This window comes from Physella acuta, unplaced genomic scaffold (genome assembly GCF_028476545.2).
Source record: "Physella acuta isolate Inbredline_101_S28 unplaced genomic scaffold, ASM2847654v3 ptg000570l, whole genome shotgun sequence".
Taxonomy (NCBI): domain Eukaryota; kingdom Metazoa; phylum Mollusca; class Gastropoda; family Physidae; genus Physella; species Physella acuta.
Window position 1 is genome coordinate 604,142 of NW_026732089.1, and position 26,519 is coordinate 630,660.

The following is a 26,519-nucleotide window of genomic DNA, read 5'->3' on the forward strand; positions in this document are numbered from 1 at the left end:
AATATGTTTAGAATTAATATATAAATTTTAAAAACTTGTAAATTGTAATTATTGTTGAGTATACTTTATGTAAATATTATATGTAATAATATTTAGCAATAAATTCTTCTAAAATTGCTTTTGAAATATACTTATTTTTGGTATTTATTTTAATATCTGCACAATATTATTATAATTGTTGTTTACATATTGCAATATACAACAGTTTAGGAAAAAAAGATATTAAAAATTGCATCACAAAACTGATTCATGGTAGCCTTTGTGTTAACACTTTAGTTCCCAACTTGATAAGTAGGCTAGTATAGTTATAATAGGCCTATGCATTTTTCATTGCTCTGAGTAAAGTGCCTTTGTGTCATTATTTAATATTAAGTGAATGTGTTTTGTGAATTGATTTCAAGTTTTGTATTTGATTTTGTCTTGTGCTAATTGGAATTTACAAAATAGGTCTGCCTACTGTATAATAAGTGAGTGTTGTCATGTAATTATACCAATAACAGAAAGTATATAGGGAGTAGCATTTAAGTCAGTAGAACGTCCTTGAGTCCACCCAGCTCTGATGGGTACCTAACTCACGTTAGTGAAAGTAAAGGCGGCTGGGCAAAGTGCTGACCACACTTTTTCATCATACGTCGAGGTCAAGAAACTCTACTTCACCTGCCCAATGCATCGCTAGATCCTGAAGATGATTAATTATATTTATCTTTATGTTAAGATTATCTATCAAGATAATCCATTTTGTTATTGTAAGGACTGCATTAGAATATTGCATTCCATTGAAATATCAACAACCGGTTTTACAGCTATTCGAGCGATCAGAGTAATGGTGCCACAGTTCTCTATTACGTTGTATTTTGTATGCCCTTCTCTAAACTAGTGAGTGATATCTGATCTCTCTGGAAGCTTCACGCTTGGCTGGCCATGAGAACTAAGTCACATTATAGATATATATAACTATATATACTTATATATATATTATACAAAAGCGCGAGACAGTAGATTCACACAAAGTTTAGCTTGTTGCTAGGATCTGTCTTTCACATCTAGTTTATGGATATACATCGTTTTTTCTACAATCTGTTTATTTGTGTGGTATCACGAAAGCCGATATAAGTTAGAATATCTACCCACAAATGGAGAAAGAGTTCAACATACGTTTTATTTATGTGTACCTTCTGTTTACCCTGGCTGTGAGCAAAACAAAAGCAGGTAGTTTTGTTTTCTTATTTCTTGTATAATTATTAACAAGTAGCGGTCTAGTCTAGCAAAACCGTAATTTTTTAAGACAATAACATAGCGAGTTCTTGTTAGCAGGTAATTATATAATAAATACTGTCTTTGTACTTAATATAATTACATACACATATATCTCAACTCTCTCTGTATCCCCCCCACTCTCTCTCTCTCTCTCTCCCTCTCTGTATATATATATATATATATATATATATATATATATATATATATATATATATGTATATATATATATATATATATATATATATGTATATATATATATATATATGTATATATATATATATATATATATATATATATATATATATATATATATATATATATATATACATTTAACAGTGTTCGTCCGTCCGTCGTCCACCCCCCCCCCCTCCGAAAATTTCAAGTGCCCCCCCCCCCCCTGGAGAAAAAAGTCTGGAAGATACACTGTATAAAATGTTTAAATATACAAGACAAATACAGAGGGTGGTAGATCTACTTGCTTTAATCTGCTACAAACATTGAATGAAATATTTTAAGGAACACAACAATGACGTCGTAGGTTTATAAAACCTACACAGACTTATCAAATCTAGATGTAAACCTTTCGTAGACATGGCAATCTGATCGTACCATTAGCCTCGTTCAACTCGCAAAACTTCATACGAACCATACATAGGCCTACTTTCCTGTTCTCAAAGTAAATAACCATTCTATATTTTTGTATGGGACAGCGTGATCTGATATTAGAGCCCACGACTGTTAACACACAAATCTCGTAATCGAACCTCGGCTCTAGTCTGTATTACCTCGAGTCCATCCAGCTCTGATAGGCACCTGACTCACGTAAAGAGAAATTAAAAGTGGGCTGGGCATTGTGCTGACTAAACTCACTTTTTGTATGCTGAGATCACACAAATAGGTTAACATATCATCGCCCCTTTGACAGTGTTTCGTTCAGACTTTTTTCTCCAGAAGTGCACTTGAAATTTTCGGGGGGGGGGGGTGGATTGGTGGACAACAATTTTCAGGGGAACGGACACAGTTAAACTTATATAATTTTCTATATAAATTCATTTCGTTCGGGGGGGGGGGGGGGGCGGGTGGTAGACTTTTTTCAGGGGGGGGGGGGACTGTGTGTCCCCGAAAAGGTGCCTGGAGGAAACTACCCTTTGATCGCCAGGCTCGACAAAGTAAGTTTTGTTGAATCGAAGTTAAAGTAAAAAGAATTATAACTAACCGCAATTTAAGACATAAAGACACAGCTTGTAACTAAACCGGGAGTGATCTCCCCAAAACTTTCTCGAATATTTTTATTTAACTTGGAATATAGACATGATTTTTAATTACTTAACTTTTAAAAATAGAATAGAATCTCATAGAAAAAAGAATTGCGCACCAATCGAACGCCAAAATAAAATGTGCATAATAGTGCGCAATATTATTAGTACTTTATACATTTACATGCATTCTTTGAGAAATAGGAAATAGCGTAAATTAGTACTTCCGGTAAACGGAAACGACTCAAAATTTGACCGAAGGTAGAAAATTAGATCTTTTACTTACATGTGAAATTTCATTTATCTATCTGAAATAGTACTCAAGTTATAGGCTTTTGAAAAATTCAAAGTAGAAAAAGTACCACTTCCGGTTATTGGAAATCGCTCAAAAGTTGACAGGGATCTACGATTTTTATAAAATACTTATATATGAAATTTCATCAACCTAGCTGTAACGGTACTCAAGTTATCGTGTTTACACACAGACAGACAGACACACAGACAAGATTGCAAAATTATGTTTTTCCGTATCAGTGAGGTGTAAAACGTCGAGATTTGTAAAAATCTCGAATTTTCTTTTTTGCACGATTACAAGACTTTCTCTATACGAGAAAGTAATAACACAAGGCAATAGTACATAATGGTAAATGAAGTGTCGCGACAGTTATTGGTATGGTGTTAAACTAGGTGTTGGATTGCTTGGGTGAGGAAGCGAGTGATTGCTAGCCTGCACACTCCCTAGTGTGAGGCTCGTTAGCTGAGAAATACAAGCCACTAATTCCGAAATCAAGCAGTAGTGGAGCCTTGGGTTTATCTTTGGCAGCTGCGACACAGTTGGTGTACAAGTAATGTCTCACCCAGTAGCGTACGCAGGGGGGGGGGAGCAGGGGGAGCGGCCGCTCCCCCTCTGGCCATTTTCAGCAAAGTGGCGCCTTTTCGAAACTTTTTAAACTTAAAGTTTTAATCAATGATATTTGTTAAAAAAATATTTTTGGTCGGCACATCTATGTAAAGCACAAGATTTCTTTTCATGCAGCAATTAAGCATTATTGTACTAGTCTAGTAGTGTCTACGTTTACAACACGTATTAACAGCTGCAGCAGTTTGTCATTCTAAAAATAACCATTATACTGCATTGCAATGTTTAAAAAACCTCTACGGGTAGTACCACTTGGCAAGAGGGGTGTTAAGTTTAAGGCAACTGTATAATGTATTTGCTTGCCAATGATTGAATTAGAAAATGGTATACATAAAAATTCACACATAATTACTTTATATATATACAGTTTGAATCGTGTGATTATTTTTTTAATCACAATACAGAAACAAATACAACTGATGTGGCACCTCTACTTAAATTTACTTATGAGCAAACTGCGTAGTGGTGGGAAACTTTTGACAAGGTCAACAACGTCATCACGATGAAGTAGTAGTATTCTTACAGTTTGGGCGATAGTGATTACGATTACAAATGATATGAAACAGTTACAACCCACCTCCCCCATGGATCCCTCTGTAAAAAAAAATATTGTCATAATACCACTGCTACTTATTTAAATCTATTTCTGTAATATATATTTGTGTAATATATATTTGTGTAATATATATGTATGTTTAGAACAGTCATCTAAAAACTGACGCTATGTTCACTTTGAGTTGGTTATCTCCCCCCCCCCACCTCACCTCCACAGTTGTGTAGAGCGACATTAATGTCACACCTAGGTATACACTGGGTTGGATAATTGACCTAAAGTGACCGGACAGTGGTGAATGAAGTTGAACCCCCCCTCCCCAACCCACCCCGAACTGATCTGTTAAGTACATGTAGAAAAACGCGTAATGATGTACCAAAGTACCATGCCGCCAGAAAATTACCTTTTAAACGTAAAACTCACAAATATTGTTTTTGCAATTACCAGTAAAAAGGTGTGTGATCTAACCCATACCTATCACTATGTTAAAAAAATACCTTTAAAAAACACTAAGAAGCAGTAGTATTTAATAATATATGATCTGAACTAAAAAGGCCGATATTTAGTTAAATTTCGGCTGTTATTCCGCGTGTTTTTCTAAAATATCGAAAAGCGTGGTTTTATACCAACTCTGATTTTAAAAACTTTCATTATGCTGTAATACTTTAGCATTTATGATGACGATATATTAAATTCTGATTATAGATAAAAACATTTTTTAAACTCGAATATTTTTAAATAATTTCATTATATTCTAAAGGAAGTATTTATTTGTTTTGCCATTTATAATTAAATGTGTAGATATATACCTATTTATATTAAGCGAGTGATTATTTCCCATATTTCACTTGTCTTAAATAATTTCCCAGGAATTATTATGTAAAATAATTTTTTTACAAGAATTACAAAACAGATTGTGTTACGATCATTGTTTTTGGTTGTAGTGTGTATTTTTTGTTTGTTTTGTCGGCCTACATTGTGTGTTTTTTTCTTATTTCTTCAGAGTGATACTTTCAATTTTTTTTTTACATCATAGCGAAGTAATGACACATAGCTAGTAATTATATATATATATATATATATATATATATATATATATATATATATATATATATATATATATATATATATATATATATATATATATATAATTCACGTATATAGAACGTGTTACAAATTCGGCGCCTTTTTTGCTCTTTTCGCTCCCCCTACAACGAAAACCTGGATACGCCTCTGGTCTCACCTTATGGCCTATCAGCTGTGAGGTGAGAGAATCTGTAACATGGGCAACGTCTTGATTTTCTCAACCTGTTGCTCGGTTTTTGTGCCTTGTTTTCCGAGATACAATCATTCAATCGTCTATCCGAATATTAATTCATTTATTTATTTACTTCTATCTCTACTTAAAACTTACTTTGAATATCATTGTTCTTTACAATAATTTCACATTTTTAAAAAAGTTATTCTGTTGATAATAATATGCTGCTGGGCATTAAATGCAGTTAAGCACAATATGCCACATGCAACCATTAATTTTTTTCTAATTTTCTGAAATTGCATTTTAGCAACAATTGCCGCATCTTCAGCTTTAACAACAGAAGTGGTCACAACAACCGACGTTTCATTAAGCAGCTCTACATTTGCAATCGCAACAACTGCCAAGTATCAAACAAGCACGAATTCTGAAAGCTCTGCGACTTTTTTGACTGTGCAAGCCACATTAAAAACTTCCACATTTAGAACAACAGACTCATCTGTGCCAACATCAGACGTTTATATGTCAAGCACACCTGAATCATCTGTACAAACAACAGGAGTTTACACATCCTTTACAACTGAATCACCTGTACTAACAGCAGAACTGTACACATCTAGTACAAATGAATCACCTGTCTCAACACCGGAAGTGTATACATCAAGCACACTTGAATCAACAGTGGAAACAACAGAAGTTTACACAAACGCTCCACCTGAATCAACTGTGCCAACAACAGAAGTGTACACATACGCTGCATCTGAATCACCTGCGCCAACAACAGAATTGTTTACATCCAGTACACCTGAATCAACCTTGCCAACAACAGCAGTTCACACATCCAGCACACCTGAATTACCTTTTCAAAGTAATGAAGTTCACACATCCAGTACATCTGAATCACCTGCGCCAACAGCTGAAGTTCCCACATCCACTACACCTGAATCACCTGCGCAAACAACTGACGTTACCACATTCAGTACACCTGAATCAATCGTGTCAACAACAGAAGTTCACACATTCACTACATCTGAATCAACTGTGCCAACAACTGAAGTTCCCACATCCAGCACGCCTGAATTACCTTTTCAAAGTAAAGAAGTTCACACATCCAGCACGCCTGAATTACCTTTTCAAAGTAAAGAAGTTCACACATCCAGTACATCTGAATCAACTGTGCCAACAACAGAAATTTACACATCTCAAACAGAATTGCACAGACCAACAACTTCAGAAGAGCCAACAGCTTCAGAAGAACCAACAACTTCAGAAGAGCCAACAACTTCAGCAGAGCCAACAACTTCAGAAGAGCCAACAACTTCAGAAGAGCCAACAACTATTTCTACACAATTTTCAAGTATTCTGGCTTTTTCAATTAGTTTAATTTTTAATACAAAATTTTATTGAAAATTATTTGAGTAAATCTGATTTTGTTTACTAACTCACGACCACAGACTCATCTAAATTATTTTTTCTACAAATTTTTTTCACCTCTTGTTTTTTTTTTTTTTTGTAACCTCTAATATTTTCTAAACCATCATTTATTTCAAAATATTTCTTTATAGATATCACAAAATGAAGACGACGCTTAGGAAATACTTTTAAAAAATGTCATTTAGTGGTGTTTATTCCATTACATATTTTCATAAAGAAATTCTGGAGGTTAACTGTATAGTATGTTTAATAAATAAAACATGCAGTGGCATAGTAAGGGGAAAAGGCTATGGGGATACAGCCCCCCCCCCCCAAACTACACGGACCCCTCCGTAAAAAATAAATGTGTCTTACTATCATTGTTACTGATTTAAACCTATTTCTGTATCAGTATATATATAGACTTGTATATGTACGTTTACAACAGTTATCTTAAAACTGATGCTGTGTTCACGCTGATTTCACACTTCATCCCCCCCCCTTTCCCACTTCACCACCAGAACGGCACAGGCCGTAATTGTGTAGAGATACATTAATATCACATCTATGTATACGCTGGGTAAGATAATAGACCCAAAGTGACCGGACAGTGGTGTATGTAGTTGACCTATGGATAGAATTACGCCTCTTTTTCCAAATGTTGGTATTCGAACCCTCGGGCAGATGAGGCTCGTTAGCTGGGGACAGCCACTCTTCTAGGAGAGACAACTCCAAAATCAATCAAACAACTGCTGCCTTGTAGTTTGTTCTTGGTAGGACAAGGGCTTATGGAAGCAAATCCAAACAAAAAAGCAGGCTGAAATTGGAGTCAATGGCCTCAATGACGCATAATCAGTTGACACGTATCCTTAATTGTGATGGAGGCGTGGTCGAGTCAGGTAAAGCTCATGGTTGATAAATTCGAAAAAAAGTCTCGATTTCGAACCCTGTGGCAGATAAGGCTCGATCCCTTCCAACACTAAAAATTAAGAACGAAGAAGAACAAGAAATGGTTGATAACATGGCTAAAATTGCCTAACAAAAAAAAGAAAATTTATATTATTGATGGCTATATTATTGAAAAGGATAATTAACTACTTAATTTTAGTAGTAATAAAAAAAAAGAATAATTTTAAATGTTGTGTAATTCAAAGCATTTTCAGACAAATTAACATATAGGTATTTTCCAAGCTTACTTTTTAAAAAAAAACGTAACTGCATTATAATTTGTGTCTTTTTAAAAATCAATATATTCTAATAGATCTACGATCAAAAGATGAATAAAGTTTGCAAAAAACTTAATTTATTCCAGCCTGTAATGCTACCCACTATGGTCTGAACTGTGCCAACACATGCAGATGTAACGTAAACAACACAGTTGATTGCAATGACACCACAGGAGAATGTTTGTGTACAGCTGGTTGGAATGGCACCACTTGTGATGAAGATGTAAACGAGTGCCTTAATGCTAACTACTGTCCTGGTTACATGGAAGTTTGCTTTAATTTGGTGGGGTCAGCAGAATGCAGGTGTCAGATTGGTTTTCAAAGATCACTTATTGGCCTGCAATGCAAAGGTAGGGCAGAAGATGTTTTATTCTTGAGTAAATTGTTTTTTTTTAATACTGGTGATTGAATGTGTATTAAAATAATTTAACAATGTTTTGAACACATTTCATAATATTAAATTTAATTTTTGATTCACCTGATGTGTGAATATGATTTCCGGGATTTTGATCATTTTAAAATAATTTGTTTAAAGTTAACCATTTTTTTTAAAAATAGCTTTGTCATATAGATCTAATTGTTTTTTTAAAGAAATGCTGAAATATTTGATACAAATCATTTATTTTAGACATTTCCTGGATAAAAATATGTCAAATGTAAGTTATAAAGATCTTTAATTTTTAAATATGTTACTACTGTATTCCCATTTTCTTACAGCTTGTAATAACACCTTCTTTGGGTATGAGTGCTCAAATCCTTGCTCATGTGTTATGGAGAATACAGTAGATTGCCTGGACAATACAGGAGAATGCTCTTGTCTCTTTGGATGGAATGGCATCAACTGTGAAACTGATATTGATGAGTGTGACCAGACTGACTTTTGTTCTGACATCCATGCTAGCTGCTTTAATTTAAATGGATCTGCAGAATGTAGGTGTAATATTGGATATGAGAATTCTACCACTAATGAAAGCTGCCAAGGTAATTAACTTTCCAAAAATTCCATTCTTTAATAATAATCATTTATGGGTAAACAAAATTTGATGAATGCTTTGTGTCATTTAAATTGAGTCCTTATATTCTAAAAGACAGATATGTTTTTAACCATACATGTCAGTAGGAAACAAATGCATTTTTTCTCTTTTCTACTGGAACTAGTCATCCTTATAACATGCATTTTATTTCAGCCTGTAATGCTACTCACTATGGTCTGAACTGTGCCAACACATGCAGCTGTAACCTAAACAACACAGTTGATTGCAATGACACCACAGGAGAATGTACATGTCTTAATGGCTGGAATGGCACTATTTGTGATGAAGATGTTAATGAATGTCTAAATATCCACTACTGTCTTGAAGCTAATGAAATCTGTTTTAACTTGAATGGATCTGCTGAATGTCTATGTGACTTTGGGTTTCAAAGATCCTTATTTAACTACAGTTGTGAAGGTATTGCTTTTTAGTTGTTTTGACTTTGTTTTAGTTGTTTTGCGCTAATTTATATATAATATATTACCATATGACTATATGGATATTTCATTGAATATAAGTTGTTAGGTTAAAAATTAATTCTTTTTTTTTTAGTAGGGGCAGGGGGGTACATATGTCCCCGGGCGCCGACCTTAGGGGGGCACCAAAATGGGTTTGAAAAAATAAATTGAAAGGTTGAGGGGGAAGCAAATCGAAAAATCTTTTTTTAATATTTTAAAAGCATTTTATAAATAATTAAAATAAAAAATTGGAAATTCAAACACATAGTTCAGATTTTGTGAGAATTCTTTGACTTCACTCACGTTTTCTCATAGCTTATTTTATGTATAGTAAATTTTGGAAAATCAGGTTGATGGGCATTTTTACAATTCACTGATTCAATGAACAAATGCAATTATACTGCCCTATAGGATATAATTGGAAACAGTATAAAAATGTGTATAAATATAATTTTAAACATTCAATATATTTTCTTACAGAGTGTGATGAAGCACATTATGGATTCAACTGTAACCTTTTGTGTAACTGCAATATGGACAACACTTTTGTTTGTAATAAAACGTCAGGATACTGCAGTTGTAAAACTGGCTGGAATGGCACTCTTTGTGATGTAGATATTGATGAGTGCTTAAATACTAGATTGTGTGTGGACTTACATGAAGAGTGCTACAATTATGTTGGATCATTTGAATGTGGATGTGAAGCTGGATATCATAAAGTTAATAGAACTTGCAAAGGTTATGCATACTTAAATTGAAATCTTTTTTTTTACTGTCATTATTTAAGTAGGGCTTACTTTCACCATCACCACCCACATGCAATGATGCGAGTTTTTTCATTTACATATAACTCTTTTGTTATAGCTGCTTATGTAAGAAAATTAATTAGAAGTTAAGACTGGCACCTATAGTAATCAAAATATGGATAGTGACATAATTAAAGGATAAAAAATGCAAAGCAAAAAATTAATTTAATAACATTTCTCAGTTACCAATTATAAATAATTAATTAGAAGTTCAGATTAGCTGCAATAGTAATCAAAATATCTCTAGTGACGTATATCAAGAGATGCAAAGGAAAAAGTTAATTTAATAACATTTCTGAGTTATAAATGTGTTTATTTCCAAAATTACTTACTTGAATAAACATTAGTTGAAAAATTGTTATACTAATCATTGCTTTAATTAACTGTTTTACAACAGAATGTAATTCAACAACCTATGGCCCAAACTGCAAAAACAAATGTACTTGTGTTTTCAACAACACAGCTGATTGTAATGATACATCTGGAGCTTGTTTATGTAAAGGTGGCTGGAATGGTATAAACTGTGAATTAGATATAAATGAATGTCTAAATAAAAGCTACTGTCTTGGTGTACATGAAGAATGTAACAACTTGCCTGGAACAGCTGAATGTCAATGTGAACTAGGATTTGAGAACAAAACAGGGGTTTGTCAAGGTGAATCAATTTTTATGTGAATGGTAGTAAGGGAAACATTGAAATTTAAATTGTTCTTAACATTTCAGTTGATGAAACTTTTATACATGAAGCTGATTTTAATTTACCAGCTTTTAAGCATATAGTAACATTTCTATTCATAATAAGAATACATGCTTAAACAATGTTAATTTAGAATAATAAGTCTACTTAAAGTATAAGTACAACATTTAAAATTGGTGAAACAAAGATCTACTTTCATAACTTTTATAGCTTTTGCTAAGTAGAGCTTGTTAGTAATAAGAATAATGTATTAATATATATGTAAATCCAGGTATCACTATTTGTTTTTTTACTATCTAACTTTAACATTCATAAGATATGTGTCTCTTAAATTAGGTTAATTATTTTTAATTTTTTTTTTAAAATTAAAACATCTTTTTTCAGCTTGCAACTCAACATTCTATGGCTTCTACTGTGGGAACAAGTGTTCTTGTGTCATGAACAACACAATAGACTGCAATGACACAACAGGGTCATGTCTGTGTGCATCAGGATGGACTGGGACAAAATGTGATACAGATATCAATGATTGCTTGAGTACCAGCTACTGCTCGGGTCAACATGAAAGGTGCATCAATCTTATTGGGTCTGCTGAGTGCAAATGTGTGCCTGGCTATGAAAAAAAGAATGGAACTTGTCAAGGTAAACTATAATTAGCTAATATTTTTAGATCACATTTGTTATGTAATTTCAATCGAAGAAAATAAATGATTATCTGATGAATTTATGTAAATATATTTACTACTAAGCTTTGAAAATGTAATTATATATGCATTCTCATTGGTTTTTTAATAGCTTTAATAAAATAATTTTTATTTAATTAACAATTATTTTTAGTCAATTACCTGTATGTTTTAAACAACCTATTTATGTTTATTATGGTACATATTTAATCTTGTATTTAGTAAATTTTTATCGGATAGAAAAGACTAAAAAAAATTTTGATATAATATGTTTTAAAAAAATTAAAATTAAGAAAAATAAGTATGTCTTTTCTATTCTCCAAAAGTATGCAACAAAACACACTATGGCTTGGATTGTTCTTTGAAATGTGCTTGTGTCATGGAAAACACCATATATTGTAATGGAACATCTGGTGCTTGTTTATGTTCTCCTGGATGGAATGGAACCAATTGTGAAAAAGATATAAATAAATGTGATGATATAAATTATTGCCCGGATCTGCATGATAGCTGTTTTAATTTAAATGGATCTGCTGAATGTAGATGTGATAATGGTTATCGAAAGCTTTCCAGTGGAAAATGTCAAGGTAAAGTTGCACTAATATGTTAAGAAGTAAAGCACACTCTATAAGCTTATCAAACATAGGCAAGGTGAAGTAGAATTCACTTGTTTTAGTTATCTCTGCATATTAAAGTATGGTATTTACAAATTGTGTGATTAGTAAAATAGTAAACTAATTTATATTTCAGAGGGATAAAAATGTAGACAAAATAACACAGTTCATACAATTTAAAAATTTATTTTTAATAACATATAATGTTAACTGCCCACATTTTATACAGTTTATTTACTTTTCCCCCTAGCTTTATGTCCTAATTGTACAGAAGCAGAAGTTTGCTTTGATGAAACAGCTGATAAATGGATATGTAGGTAAGATATGCATTACTTGTGTTGTTTAATAACAACAATCAAAACAAAAACAAATTTCTAAAAAGGAATAAAAAATGTATTGGAACTGATTTTAAAAATAAATAACAACACTGTCCTTTATTTAGGTGCATTTACAATTGTTTTTTTTTTTTTTTAGATTTAATGATTCACGTAAGTAAAACCTCTTTTTACAGTTTGAACAAATTATCAAAAGTAAAGATTTTTTTTACTAATGAAACTATTATCATCCAGACATAATGTCTTTTGAAATCTCCAAACATAAAATACTAGTTATCATGGACAGGCAATTCAATTTTTTTTGTAGTTATACAATATGCCCTGAATAGCAATGATAAAGTGTCTAAAAATGTCATATTTTTCTTCTATTCATAATTTTAAATTAGGGATCTATCCCTATGGTCATGTCCAAAAGGATCAATCATTGCCAAAAAATAAAGAACTGGCATCAGCTAACTTATACATTGAAGATTTCATCCCATATCAGCTAAAGTTAATTAGCTCTGTTTGGGTATGTAATTAATGAAATTATTATATTATTATTATATTATTATTATCAATTGAAATATATATTTTACTCATTCAGACATTACTTATTTATGTCAGTCAGTATCTTCACACTTTTTATACTATATAAGTTTCTGTTAAAATATTTTTCTAAACAGATAACAGTTAATGGCCTTATAAGCTTTGAAGAAGAGTATTCCAGTTTTAATCCACAAAAGTTGCCAGTGTTAGACAAAAACTTGAATCAGCGCAGTCTGTTGGCTGTGTACTGGACTGATCTTGATGTTAACGAGGATGATAATTGTGAAGTTTACTATCAGGTAATTTATATCATCCCAGTATTGTGAAACATACTTTTTGTTTATTATTTCAATTCATCATGAATTTGTTCTAATATCATCTAATCAAATTTTTAAATAGTTTAATTGTATATTTTATTCTTACTTATGTTGAAAATTTTAGTAGTTTAATAATTGTAGTTAAACCTATTTTTTCAGATGTATGATTTGTATTCTAATAACACTTTGGGCACAGCTGTTTTTACCAGAGCCAATGCAGATGTTATGGCTCTCACAGAAAATAAAAGCTACAGCTCTACAACAGTAATTGTGGTTACATGGGTTAATGTACCAGCACATGGAAGTGTGGATGAGGTATTTTGATTTTAGCACACAACTTCTTTATATAATTTGCCTAAAAGAATGTTCTGATTTGTGCAATTAGTATATTGTTTTGTAGTCTATATATGTGGCTATATAGAATGCAATATGGGATGGGCACAAAAACAAGTATTATCTGCTATTGTAACTATTATTGACCAATATCCTACACCCCATACATTTTGCATGTCATTTTTACATGTCCTTAAACATTTGTTTATATGCAACAAAATCTGAAATCATATTACATTGAATGTTTTTCTTGTTTCTTTATAGCGTGTCTCATTCCAATGTGTCATAATATCAGATGGATATACAACATATGCCATATACATCTACATCCAAGGTGCTATGAAATTCAAACCCTTATCAGCCAGAAATGTTGAAGTTGGTTGGGCAAATTTTAGCTTTGATACCTCACTTACAAGTTACTACAGATTTGATACAGTTTTGGGGAACACTGGTAAATAGTCTATAGTACTAAAGACTCAAGATAAGTAGTAGTAAATGAGCATTGATTTTATAAAACTAGTCTATATTGATTTCATGTAAAGCACTAAATCTTTTAGGCTAGAATACAATATTGTTTTTGGATTAAAATTTTTTGTGTTTTGTTACAACAGGAAAACCTGGTCTTTGGATTTTTAAAGTTGGAGAAAATAAGAATTTTAAGATGATGTGCCGTACATGGTTTATCTCTAATCAAGGAGAACTGCCTAGTAAAAAATGTCTTTAAAACTATTTTTTTTACACATATATTTTTATATTTTAAGCACATGACATCATTGTTCAGTTAATTCAAATATATGATTCCAATGTTTTGAAATTATAATAAATGTTAAAAATCTTTTATGAGCAGCTATAGATCTCTGGAACAAAAATCTACTGCCTGCCTGCCCTTGTAATGAAGTTGCTGCCAAAAGTAGCCCAATCTGGGTTTCTAGCAGTCTAGCCTATTCGGATAGAAAATGCTTTGATCTATTGCCATTTTTTGGAGAATATGGAAGGGTATGGCTCTAATATTGACCTCAATTATGAAAATAATTTTTTTCTGTCTTCTATGCAAGCTGAAAAACTATTTTCTTTGATTTTCTTTTCTTCAGAGATGCTGCTACAAAGCTGATGAAAATTCAAGTTTTTTAAATACAATCCCACAAGCTGGAAGTCTTCAGAGATATAATTCTTTCATTTACAAAGAACATGATCAATTTGATGAAGACCCTAAAGACTGGTGCTGTACTAAGTCAAACTTGTGTGACCTGTACTATACTTAAAGACCAATTTTCTCATGCAATGGGAGTAACTGGGCTAGTAGTAAGATTATACAATTTGTAACGAATTTTAAGCTTAACATTTATTGTACTTGTTTTACGTTTTCTAAGGTGAAACTAAAATAAGAAAAAAATATATTTAAAATGAATTAAAAATGTGTCAGTTATTGCTTTGTATATTAGCAATTTAATTATCTTAGCTCCAATATTCAGAAATAATTTAATTTTTTTGTCATTAAAATAAATATTAAAACAGGCAAACTGCTCTTGACTATAGTTACATATTGTTTTGCTTTATTTATTTAAACCACTACTACACTTCTTATAACACAGTAAGGAAAATAATTACAAAAAACTTAAATACACTTTATTACAAATACTTTTCACAGGTTTCTTGTTTGGAGACCCCCACATAATAACCCTGGACCAAAGATCATTCATATTCAATGGACTGGGAGAATATCACTTAGTGCAAATAATAGGAACTACAAACCAGCATTTTAAATTGCAGGTAATATAAGTATATTTTGCTTTTGTTTTACAACTAAGAGCATTAAAGAAACTATATAATCATCTTTTCAAAGATTATATATATATATATATATATATATATATACATATATATATATATATATATATATATATATATTCTTAATCTTTTGTCTAAAAAAATAATATACACATTATATTCATAAATATTGGCTAAATTTTAATGTTTATGATAGAAATTAATATATCAATTAACATTTGAATAAGCAACTTGTTTTATAATTTATTAGGGTAGAACCTGTCGTGCATTAAACAGTAATGGCAATGAAACTTTAGCCACAGTCTGGTGTGCTCTATCAATGATGAGTGGTGATGAAAATTCACTCAGAGTAGAAATAAGCCCTTCAAGGAAAAGTAAGAATAAATGTTAAATATTCTTTAATCATGTTTAAACAATATAGTAATGTAATACTAAAATCAGATTTTATTGAAACTACAATATATAGGCCTATAGTTTGACCTTTTTTATTTATATATATATATATATATATATATATATATATATATATATATATATATATATATATATATATATATATATATATATATATATATATATATATATATATATTCAGTAACCCTGGGTTTCTCCTGGGGGCTGTTGAAACTTTCAGTAAGCTCACTTGAAACTTCCAGAGGTGGGGCAATTGAAACTTTCAGGGGGAGGGGGGTGTCACTTGAAACTTTCAGGTTGTGGAGGGAGCTTTTGAAACTTCCAGGGTGGGGAACAGGGCATTTGAAACTTCCAGGGGGGGGGTCAGATAAAACTTCCAGGGTGGGGAGTCACTTAAAACTTCCAGGGGTGTGCAGCACTTTAAATTTTCGGGGTGAGTGTGGACACTTGAAAACTTCCAATGAGGTTACTTGAAAATTTCAGGGGGGGGGGGCACTTTAAACTTCAAGAGATGGGGGCTATTGAAACTTCCAGGGGGGGGGGAGGTCAAATGAAACTTCCAGTGAAGTCCCTTGAAACTTCCATTGGGGGGGGGGGGGCACATGAAACTTCCAGGAGCAGACACTTGTTAAAGTATACTTTTTCTATTTTAGCTTGTACATGGGCAAGGTAAAATGTTAAAGTAATAATTGATATAATAATTGATGTATGGTATACTGTGGTGTAAAGTGAGTCATTGGCAACAGCACTAAATAAAATTTAATAACCAGGCCCAATGACTACATGAGAATTCATTGCACACAGTTTACTGCCTGTAATTAAATTATTAGTTACTTACAAAAGCAAGGTAGATTACAAGATTTGGTAATGAATTTATCCAACTTAAAATTACATTGATAAAAAATATGAGTTCAAATTAATACAGTACATGAAAAAACATATGTAAGCTCATGCTAACTGTTCCCAATAGGCTCAATCTGCAGTGCTAAAACCAGTTGTAAACATGTAGCAGAGCTAGTAAAAACTACACAAGGGTTTGCTGAGGTGTCAGTTCACATAGTTAGAGAAATAGTTGGTGGGGGCCACATCTAGAATATCAGTATGATACCTTTACTGTCAAAGGTCCTCTCTTACCCCTTCCCCCCAGGAAGAAAACAAAAACACTGCTACTTTCTGTAAAGTGAATGCTTTAAAGAAGAAATATTGTTAATTTAAATATATAAATCTATATAATATTACTAATTTTTTTTTCAGTTATGATAATATATGCTAATAAACGAGATTATACAACAGAATTCTTAAGTAACCCTACTTTTTTTACAATTGATAATAAAATGATATTAAGAAAACAAAATGGAGCTTTAGAAGTGTCTCTTCCAGGTAGTAAGTTGCTTTTATTTTATATAATTGGAAATTATTTTAATAACATTGCAAGTTCAAACATTTACTACTTCTGAAATCAATATTACCATGAATTAGAGTGTGATGTATATGTAGATGTAGAAGATGTAGATGTAGATGTAGATGTAAATATATTAGTAGATGTGGATATGGATATGGATGTAGACAATACTTAATATTTTGTCTATTTATAAAATTAATTTCAACATCTATTGCAGGTATTGGGATGACTGTTACTCTGGTAAATGAATTACTAGAATTTTCCCTCACTTTGGACAAAAAATATGAGAACATGACCACTGGTCTTTTAGGCAATTTTAATGGAGACAAAACTGATGATTTTATTTGCCCAAATGGAACACAACTCTCTGATGATTCAAGTGAAAAACAATTATATGAGTATGGCAAGCTATGTAAGTATACAATACATTTTGTATATTTTAACATACCATTAGTTACTAGCTCTGAACTTCTTTTAATATGATTTACATTTATTTTCTCATTTGTTTATTTTGTTTTGTGTATGAATGTACTGCTCTATGTTTAATAAGATAAAATATAACAAAATATCATGTATTTATTTAACTCTTTAAAACTATATATATTTTCACAGCATAGCAAAAAAATATTTTTTTCAACAAGAAAAGTCATTAAGTAGCAACATCAATAAAAATTATTTAGCCCTTTTTTAAAATAAAAATCCTTAAATAATTTTGTACAAATTCTCCATTGATTTTTTATTTTATTTTCAGGGGCAATAACTCAGAATGAAAGTCTATTCCAGTACAGCTATGGACAAAACACAAGTACTTTTTCTAACCCTAATTTTTCACCATTATTTTATGATGAACAAAATCCTACAACAATAGCAGAAGCTGAAAAGATTTGTAATGGTTCAGGAAATCTTCCTTGTATTTTTGACTTCATTGCTACACAGAATGAAAAAATTGCTGAAACTTCTTTAAAGTCTTCAGATCAATTTGAAAAAGTTTCAGTTAGCACAGGTAAATGCAAAAACTACAATACTAGATTATAATTTCTAAGTTTCTGATTCCAAACACATTTTAATTCCTTTAAGTTTTGTTGAAATTTATCAAAAATATAAACATAAAACAATGTTTTGCTGATTTTATCCAAGAAAAAACATATTATTAATTTGTCAAAAGCATTCTGCAAGTTGCTAAACATTGAAATATATAAAGATAAATAAAGATAAAAATAATAATTTAAATTGCAAAATTTTTAAAAAGGTAACTTTATTTACACTTTAATAAAAATTAGTTAATATGAAAACGCTCATGAATATTTTGCACTATTTTAATCTTCAGCAAACCAAGCCCCAAATATTATTGTCAACACAACACATGTTAGGGCTACTGTGAATCAATCTTTCAGCCTAACTCTAACAGCTTTTGATCCTGATGGTCAAGATGTTATTGTTGTTTTAATGACCAATGCTAATTATACTTTTAAAACTATTAATAAGAGAGACATATCAAAAGCTATTGCATCAACTTATTCAATTGTATTACCTGACACTGAAACTCAGATCTTGTAAGCATACTTTATAATAAAAGTCTACATGTGATAATACATTATGTCTTTAAAATTAAATGTTACATTAAATGTTTTGTCTTAATAAACTTACATTTTCTTTTGCTTAAATCCAGATTCTCATCATCTGATAGTAAAGGACTGCATTCAGAATCAATAGCAATCAATATTTCTGCATGTAGTGGATGTAGTTATTGTGGTACATGCGATGAATCTAGGCTTAGAGCAACATTAAATCCATATTTTTACTGGGAAGCATGCAACTGTAACATTGGATTTGCAGGTTCCCTTTAATTAATTACAATTTATAATACTAATAGTCATAAACATAAATTATTTTTATTTTATACTTGTTTATTTTTTTGAATTTGAAACTTATTTTAAATATAGTGTTAACAAAGTAAAACTGAGTTCAAAGTTATCACAAAGGAAAGAAACATTTGTATTTAAATGAAAAATTCAATCTTTAATCTTTGGAAAATATATTTATTTACCTTTGTTATATCAAACACCCACTCCCCCCCCCCCCCCAAGTACACAAAAACCCACAATTTATTTTTTGTCGTAAAACGTGATACTTTTATCTCTTATAATTTATTTAAATACATTAAATCTGCATGTTTTCTGTAATGTTAAAACATGCTTATGCATATAGTATTCCAAATCTGTCTAAATAAAAAATAGAATAGACTTTCAGCTATTAATGCAACCAACAGGTACAGACTGTGAAAAAGACAATGATGGCTGTGCTACCAATCCTTGTCCCAGCATGACAGGTTGTATAGACATACCAGCTTCAGAAGAACAAGTCACTGGGTTATCATACACTTGTAAAGATTGTCCTCTTGGTTATCAACTGAATTCTAAAAAAACCAAGTGTGAAGGTTGGTTTTTTGTAATTATTCTAAGTTATATTTATCTAAAATAGTAAGAGTTCCATTAAATTTGTTGTTTAATTATTTCTTTAATATTTTAACCTCTCATTTTATTATTGTTCAAAGATGTTGATGAATGTAAGATAACCCCACCTTGTGGTGCATATGCTATATGTGATAATAATTACGGTAGTTTTGTTTGTAACTGCCCAAAAGGCTTCAGAAAATCTGGATCACTCAATTGTGTTGGTAAGTATTAAACATGTTAATGTGTAGCTATATTTGTACTGCTACATTAGATTAAAACTATATTATTTAAATAGTTAAACTGACAGTGCTATTTTTTATTTATTTTACATAATACAAAAAATCTTTATTAAGCTTCAAAACATTAAATTGCTTGTAAGTAAATTTAAATAATATACCCACAGACATCAACGAATGCTCAGAGAAATCACATGACTGTGATCAAATATGTTTTAACACCTTAGGAAGTTATGATTGCAGATGTTACACAGGGTTTACTAGGACTGGTGGCAAATGTGAACTGACAGAAAAGGGTATCTAAAAAAAGAAATAACTTTATTAATAAGTTGTGTTTATTACAATGTATTATTTGATGCCTTCTATTTTACTGTGTTAAATGTTTCATTGTGTTATGAAATATCATTAATAATAGCAATCATCTACTTTTCTAATGATAGATCCATGTAAATTAATCAACAAGTCATGTGAATACAGTTGTCGAAATGGCAGTAATGGAGCAGAATGTTTTTGTGCATCAGGGTACAAATTAAAAGCAAACAACTATTCTTGTGAAGGTATTTTATTTTTTTCAAAATATACATGCACAACATCAATATGAATGACTCATTTTATTTTAAAACTTTAACATACCCTGTGATTATATATTACTTTGTTTACTTTTGTCTCAGATATAGATGAATGCAAAGAGAAAATCTGTTCACAAATTTGTATCAACACAAACGGAAGTTTCAGCTGTTCATGTTACTCTGGATATACTCTCAACAAGAATGATTTGCGCTCTTGTGACAGTATGTAATTTTAACTATTTAAAAATATGATATGTAGGCCTACAGCTTTGTTAGAAATGTTTTACCAAAAATGCACAATCTACAAAAATTTTAAAATGAATTATGTAGTATTTATATGGTACTTTTTACTAACATTTTTTTCAGCCAGTGTATTATCTTCTATAAAAAATAGTGCAGAAATATGTCTAATCCAACAAGGATCCTCACTACCTATCCAAAATGCTCAGTATTTTCATTTTGATTGTACTTTTAATAAAAGCAAGATATAAATTATTTTCCTGCAGAAGCAAAATAAGATTTAGAGATTTGTAATTTTTCCATCTGATTTCCTTATCAAATCAAAATATTAACAACTGTTATTTTTTGGTTTAGTAAAAGAATATGTTATTCAACTTAAAGTAGTAACTCCTGTACATTTATTTTTTTAAAAACTCATTAAATAATTTTTTTAAAAACTTAATGAATTAATGTGAACATTATTTCAAAAAGCTATATTTGTTTTTATTTTCAATGAATTTGGGGAACCATTTTTTTAACTTGAGGTTGTAAATAGTATTTAATAAAATATTCACTTGTCAAGCCTAAATATTTAAATTTGCAACTAGTTTATTTCACTTCTTTTTGATCAGTTTTATTTTGTTTCCAGCATGTCAAGACAACACCTATGGTTACAACTGTAGCAATACATGCCAGTGTAAAGGACGGGCTGTAAGATGTGACAATGTTAAAGGCTGTATCTGTCAGAGCAATTGGAAAGGAGAAACATGTGAAACAGATGTGGATGAATGTGGTATAAAACCTGATGTCTGTCCTGTGGATCATAAATGTAAAAATACAGAAGGCTCTTATACCTGTGACTGTCCTGTGGGTTATGAAGATATAAATGGAACATGTATTAGTAAGTTAAATTTTTTTTTCAATATTTTATAATATATTTTCAGTTGCAATTTTTTATGCATAGATATTCAGTTTCCCATAAATTGCTTTAATTAGTGATTCAAATGACTTTATTCATGTATATTTATATTTAAATCAGAAATAAAATAGGATATTGAGAAATTTACTTCTTTTCTATTCATTAGTAATAGGCTAACAGTTATCCTTTATACCATTGTTGTGTTGTATTTTAAAATACAAAATTATTTAACAATTAATATTGTTTAAATAAAATTAAAATACATTATGCTGCCTAATGTAAGTGGCATTTTTGAATGTGTTGTTTTTACCCCAAATTTGTTTTCTCAAAACTGCTGCTGATGAACAGAAAGGTAAGAGTTAGTATTACTCTAAATACTAAAATACTAAATAATGGGAACGCATGGCCTACATGGTTGAGCAATAGGCTGCTAACCTGCAAGTCTTGAGTTTGAAACCAGTTTCAATCAGTATAATGTCCCAAGAAGCGTAGCGAGGGGGGGGGGGGATGACATATGTCACCGGTCACCGACCTTGGGGGCGCCAAAATGGGTTGGAAAAACAAATCAAAAGTTTGAGGGGGTGGGGCGGGGGAGGGTGCAAATCGAAAGTTGTCCCCGGGCGCCGGGAATGGTCGCTACACCTCTGAATGTCCCTGAGTTCACCCAGCTCTGATGGGTACCTAACTCTTGTTAAGGAACGTAAGGTGGTTTGGCAAAGTGCTGACCGTGCCTTCCCTTCATATGCCTAGGTCAAGAAACATATGAATTCTACTTCATCTGTGCAATGAATTCTTTACTTTTTTACTTTAAACACTAGAAAACACCTTTCAAACTTGACATTTGTTTTAGTATTTATTGAACAAAACATAAAAAAAAATTTCCTTTTTAACCAACCAGATATTAATGAGTGTGAAACAAGAAACATTTGTCCTCAAACATGCATTGATACACCAGGGTCATTTATTTGTGAGTGTAGAGATGGATTTTTAAAGCTTCCTAATGGCACATGTAAAGGTAACTTGAAGTCTTTATGTATTGTTTCTGTTGTATGTAAACCTTATAATCATTTACTAAATCATTTAATTAAATGAATATTTAACTAACAAGAACAGTTTTCTTCCCACCAAACAGATATTGATGAATGTGAGATTGACAAATCTGGCTGTGAACAGAAATGTATCAATGTCCCTGGAAGTAGCAACTGTGACTGTTATCCAGGTTACAGGTTAAAAGATGACAGGAAGACTTGTGAAAAAGATGGTAAGTTATAGCATGCATTTACCTTAAAATTATGTTCATAATTATAATATCAAATAATAAAAATTTCAAATAGCTACTATAGCCAACCATAACTTAAGTGAATTTTTACTTATCCAAATTATACCATCTTAAAAAATAAAATGTATGTGAAAATAATTGAAAAATATCTCAATGGGCATTTATCATTATAAGCTTTAGCAATGTGTACCATTTAATTGATATTGTAGATTTTGATCCATGTGAAAACTTTTACCTGAACTGCAGTCAAGGATGTACTGTAACTAATGGAAAAGCACAGTGTTTTTGTGCTATAGGTTACATGCTGAGTAATAACCAATTTGACTGTCTTGGTAAGCCATACTGTCTTGTATATATTATATATATTGCATTACAGCATTTAATAAAATTACTCATTCTTTTACTCTTTATTAAAGTTGTATAACTTCTGTTTTAGTAGTAAAAATCACATTAATGAGCATCCAAGTCAATGTTTTTTATTTGTTTTGATCTAATAAAGATATTGATGAATGTGCAACACTGAAACTATGCAATGGTACCTGTATTAACACTCCAGGGTCATACAATTGTTCTTGTCCAGTTGGATCTAAACTACAGAATGATAAGAAAACCTGTCAAGGTATTTATATGTCTGTATATATATATATATATATATATATGTATTTGTAAAATTAATAATTTTAATTTGTATTATGCATATTGCTTAGCCATATTACCAAAAAAAATCTTCTTGAAAATTACATGTTTGTGTTCATTCTTTTCTACAAATAATATGCTTAATAAAATCTAATGCATAGGCCTATTTATCAACTCCATTTAGAAAATATTGTACTATTTTTTATTAAACTTGCAATTTAAAAATTGAGATGCTTAAACTTATCTTATTTTAGAATGTGATGCCTATCACTGGGGAGAGAACTGTGCCACAGATTGTAACTGCAGCCCAAAAGGTACATCAAGATGTGACCCCACACAAGGATGTCAGTGTAAAGCTGGCTGGGCAGGAACTTGGTGCCAGGATGATATTGATGAATGCTCAAGTCTTGTACCACCATGTCCTGTAACATCAAGTTGTGTCAACACATTTGGCTCTTTTAATTGTCAGTGTAAACAGGGATATTCTTTTGTAAATAATTATTGTACAGGTAGTTATATTTTGTTTATTTATGTGTTCAGGTGTTTTAGTTTTGTTATTATTGTAGTAGTTTTATTTATTTTGCAGATTTTGTTTTGTAAATCATGTGTGTTGCTGAACACATTAAAAACTCATGTTTAAACATATAAATCTGTTATTAGATATCAATGAATGTTTGAGTTCCCCATGTGACCAAATCTGCACCAACACACAAGGCAGTTTTCAGTGCTCTTGTTATTCTCAAGGTTTTATTTTTAACGGAACACAATGCAATGGTAGATATATTTGCTTTCATATTTTCAGAATTTATATTTTTTTATTTTAAAATGTTGTTTACATAACAAGGTCCAATAAAACTTTGATTAAATTTAAACAATAATCTTATGTACTAGGCCTATATTTTCTAATTCTAATTGAATTCTGTATTTTCAATAGAAATAAATGAATGTGCTGTAAAAGAATTAAATAACTGTGACCAGGAATGTAGAAATACAATTGGTGGATTTGCTTGTGAATGTTATGAAGGATATGAATTAAATGGAACAACTAGAAATACTTGTATTAGTAAGTTTTTGTTATATTATACAACTTTTAAAAATTTAAATTGTTTATAATTATTTATAATTGCAAATTCATTTACATGTGTACATAATTGTAGTAAAAAATAACATTTTGCTTGCCAGATCATGTAATGTTAACAGATATTACATTTTTAAAATCATCTTTAAAATGATAATAAAGTATTATTCTTATAATTAGTTGTAAAGAAATTGACATGTAGAAATTGTTTTGTAAAATTTAAGTTAGCAGCCTAAATCAGAAGTGTCCTGCATCAAACAGCTGTGAACAGTTGTGTGTACTAGTAAATTATACCCAGATCTGTTCATGTTTTTCTGGATACAGCATGATTAATAATACCTGTGTTGGTATGTTCTTTTTCTTTGCTTCCTTTGTTTTTAAAAATGTAAAATGTACTACTATAAACTGATGATTGTTCGGGTATTGTACTAATATGTATAGAATTGTTTTAAAAAGTGGAAATGTTATCTCTAAACTTTATGAAATTCAAGTGAATAAGGAACTACTTGAGCTTCTGTTAATTGTTTTTTTTTTTTTAGATATAAATGAGTGTGAAAATAACCCTTGTGTTGGTGGTGAATGTATCAACAGTAATGGATCATTTTCATGTTCCTGCCAAAACAAGACAGAACTTTTAGAAGACAAAAAAACTTGCAGAGGTAATTTGAGTTATTTGGTGATTCATTTGTACTGCTTAATCAAAAATTTCAATGCATGGTATTTTGTATTGATCATTACTAATAATGATGTTATAATGCTTTATTTTGTTTAAAGTTGCTTAAAATACTCATTGATTATTCAATTTTTTTAAAAAGAATTCCCTGTTTCATTTTATCTCTACAGCTTGTCAATATGGCTTCTATGGCCCCAACTGTGCTGAAAATTGTACCTGCAACACTACCAACACCAAACCACAAATCTGTTTTATTGAAAATGGAAATTGTGATTGTTTAAAAGGCTGGTCTGGACCCGACTGCAGTACTGATATTGATGAATGTAGTACAAGTGATGTATGTCCAGTCGATGCTGAGTGTGTCAACGCACCTGGTTCTTTTAGATGTGTCTGCAAAATTGGCTTCTTCAGTTCCACTACTGGGTGTTTGTGTAAGTTAAAATGTATCTACTTTTACTGTTTTATTGTTTGTAGACAAAATGCAAATTGCAAGTCTTTTTATGCAAAAAAATGAAGTCAGCAGCTATGAATACAATAAGTTAAGGTATTATATACCCCGATTAAAAAATGCAAACTCTTGTTGAAATAATAGTTATTAATAAATACATTTTGTAATTTTTTTGGGCACACTTTTTGAGGTGCCTTGAAGTTTAAAAAAAAACCCAGAATGACTTAGATAGCCCTAACACATTAATATTTCCTACACAATGAGTATCTGACCTCAATCTGTTCAGTTTAGTGGTATCATTTTTCATTTAACATTTTTCCATTTCATTCAGACATTTCTGTTTTTTGTCAAATGACCATAGCTCGATATAAGCGATTACTCATTATTTTTCTGCTTTTATTTTTATAAAATAGTACAGAGTGTGATATTCCTTACAAGTGGTGGTCTACATTTTATTTTAGCATGTGATGAGAACCACTATGGCCAGGACTGTAAGAAGACTTGTGCATGTGTAAAAGACAACAGCAATAACTGCAATGCTGTCAATGGAACTTGCACATGTAAACCAGGCTGGACTGGCTCTAGGTGTGAAACAGATATAGACGAGTGTTTGAACACCAGCTACTGCCCAGATATAATTGAGAGTTGTATTAATTTGAATGGATCTGCAGAGTGTAGATGTGATCCAGGTTATCAAAGAGTTGATGGATCTGACTGC

At 31.1% G+C, this 26,519-nt stretch overlaps 2 protein-coding genes and 2 long non-coding RNA genes across 4 annotated transcripts; all 4 read left to right on the top strand.

Annotated features, from left to right (window-relative positions):
- The first annotated feature begins 1,133 nt into the window (after positions 1 to 1,133).
- On the top strand, positions 1,134 to 9,344 carry LOC131946763 (uncharacterized). The gene is made up of 5 exons (XM_059307690.1): positions 1,134 to 1,209; positions 5,551 to 6,597; positions 7,966 to 8,229; positions 8,597 to 8,860; positions 9,067 to 9,344. The coding sequence occupies exons 1-5, from the start codon at positions 1,134 to 1,136 to the stop codon at positions 9,342 to 9,344; spliced, it is 1,929 nt and encodes a 642-aa protein (XP_059163673.1).
- A 5,574-nt stretch (positions 9,345 to 14,918) lies between these two features.
- LOC131946751 (uncharacterized) lies at positions 14,919 to 15,822 on the top strand. Its single transcript, XR_009387777.1, has 3 exons — positions 14,919 to 14,986; positions 15,333 to 15,454; positions 15,723 to 15,822. It is a non-coding gene; the product is annotated as an uncharacterized LOC131946751 (long non-coding RNA).
- Positions 15,823 to 19,616: 3,794 nt separating this feature from the next.
- On the top strand, positions 19,617 to 20,269 carry LOC131946750 (uncharacterized). Its single transcript, XR_009387776.1, has 3 exons — positions 19,617 to 19,725; positions 19,843 to 19,965; positions 20,148 to 20,269. It is a non-coding gene; the product is annotated as an uncharacterized LOC131946750 (long non-coding RNA).
- A 144-nt stretch (positions 20,270 to 20,413) lies between these two features.
- LOC131946764 (fibulin-1-like) lies at positions 20,414 to 23,390 on the top strand. Its single transcript, XM_059307692.1, has 7 exons — positions 20,414 to 20,537; positions 20,652 to 20,771; positions 21,418 to 21,669; positions 22,586 to 22,702; positions 22,820 to 22,948; positions 23,176 to 23,298; positions 23,383 to 23,390. Exons 1-7 carry the CDS (start codon positions 20,414 to 20,416, stop codon positions 23,388 to 23,390), a joined length of 873 nt encoding a protein of 290 aa, XP_059163675.1.
- Positions 23,391 to 26,519: the final 3,129 nt, after the last annotated feature.

Excerpts from the sequence above, each read along its gene's own strand:
- LOC131946763 (XM_059307690.1), top strand. The coding sequence starts at position 1,134 with ATGGAGAAAGAGTTCAACATACGTTTTATTTATGTGTACCTTCTGTTT. Across the intron at positions 8,230-8,596 it reads TATTGGCCTGCAATGCAAAG|CTTGTAATAACACCTTCTTT; the intron begins GTAGGGCAGAAG and ends ATTTTCTTACAG. Across the intron at positions 8,861-9,066 it reads CACTAATGAAAGCTGCCAAG|CCTGTAATGCTACTCACTAT; the intron begins GTAATTAACTTT and ends ATTTTATTTCAG.
- LOC131946764 (XM_059307692.1), top strand. The coding sequence starts at position 20,414 with ATGATAGATCCATGTAAATTAATCAACAAGTCATGTGAATACAGTTGT. Across the intron at positions 20,538-20,651 it reads AAACAACTATTCTTGTGAAG|ATATAGATGAATGCAAAGAG; the intron begins GTATTTTATTTT and ends CTTTTGTCTCAG. Across the intron at positions 21,670-22,585 it reads TATAAATGGAACATGTATTA|ATATTAATGAGTGTGAAACA; the intron begins GTAAGTTAAATT and ends TTAACCAACCAG.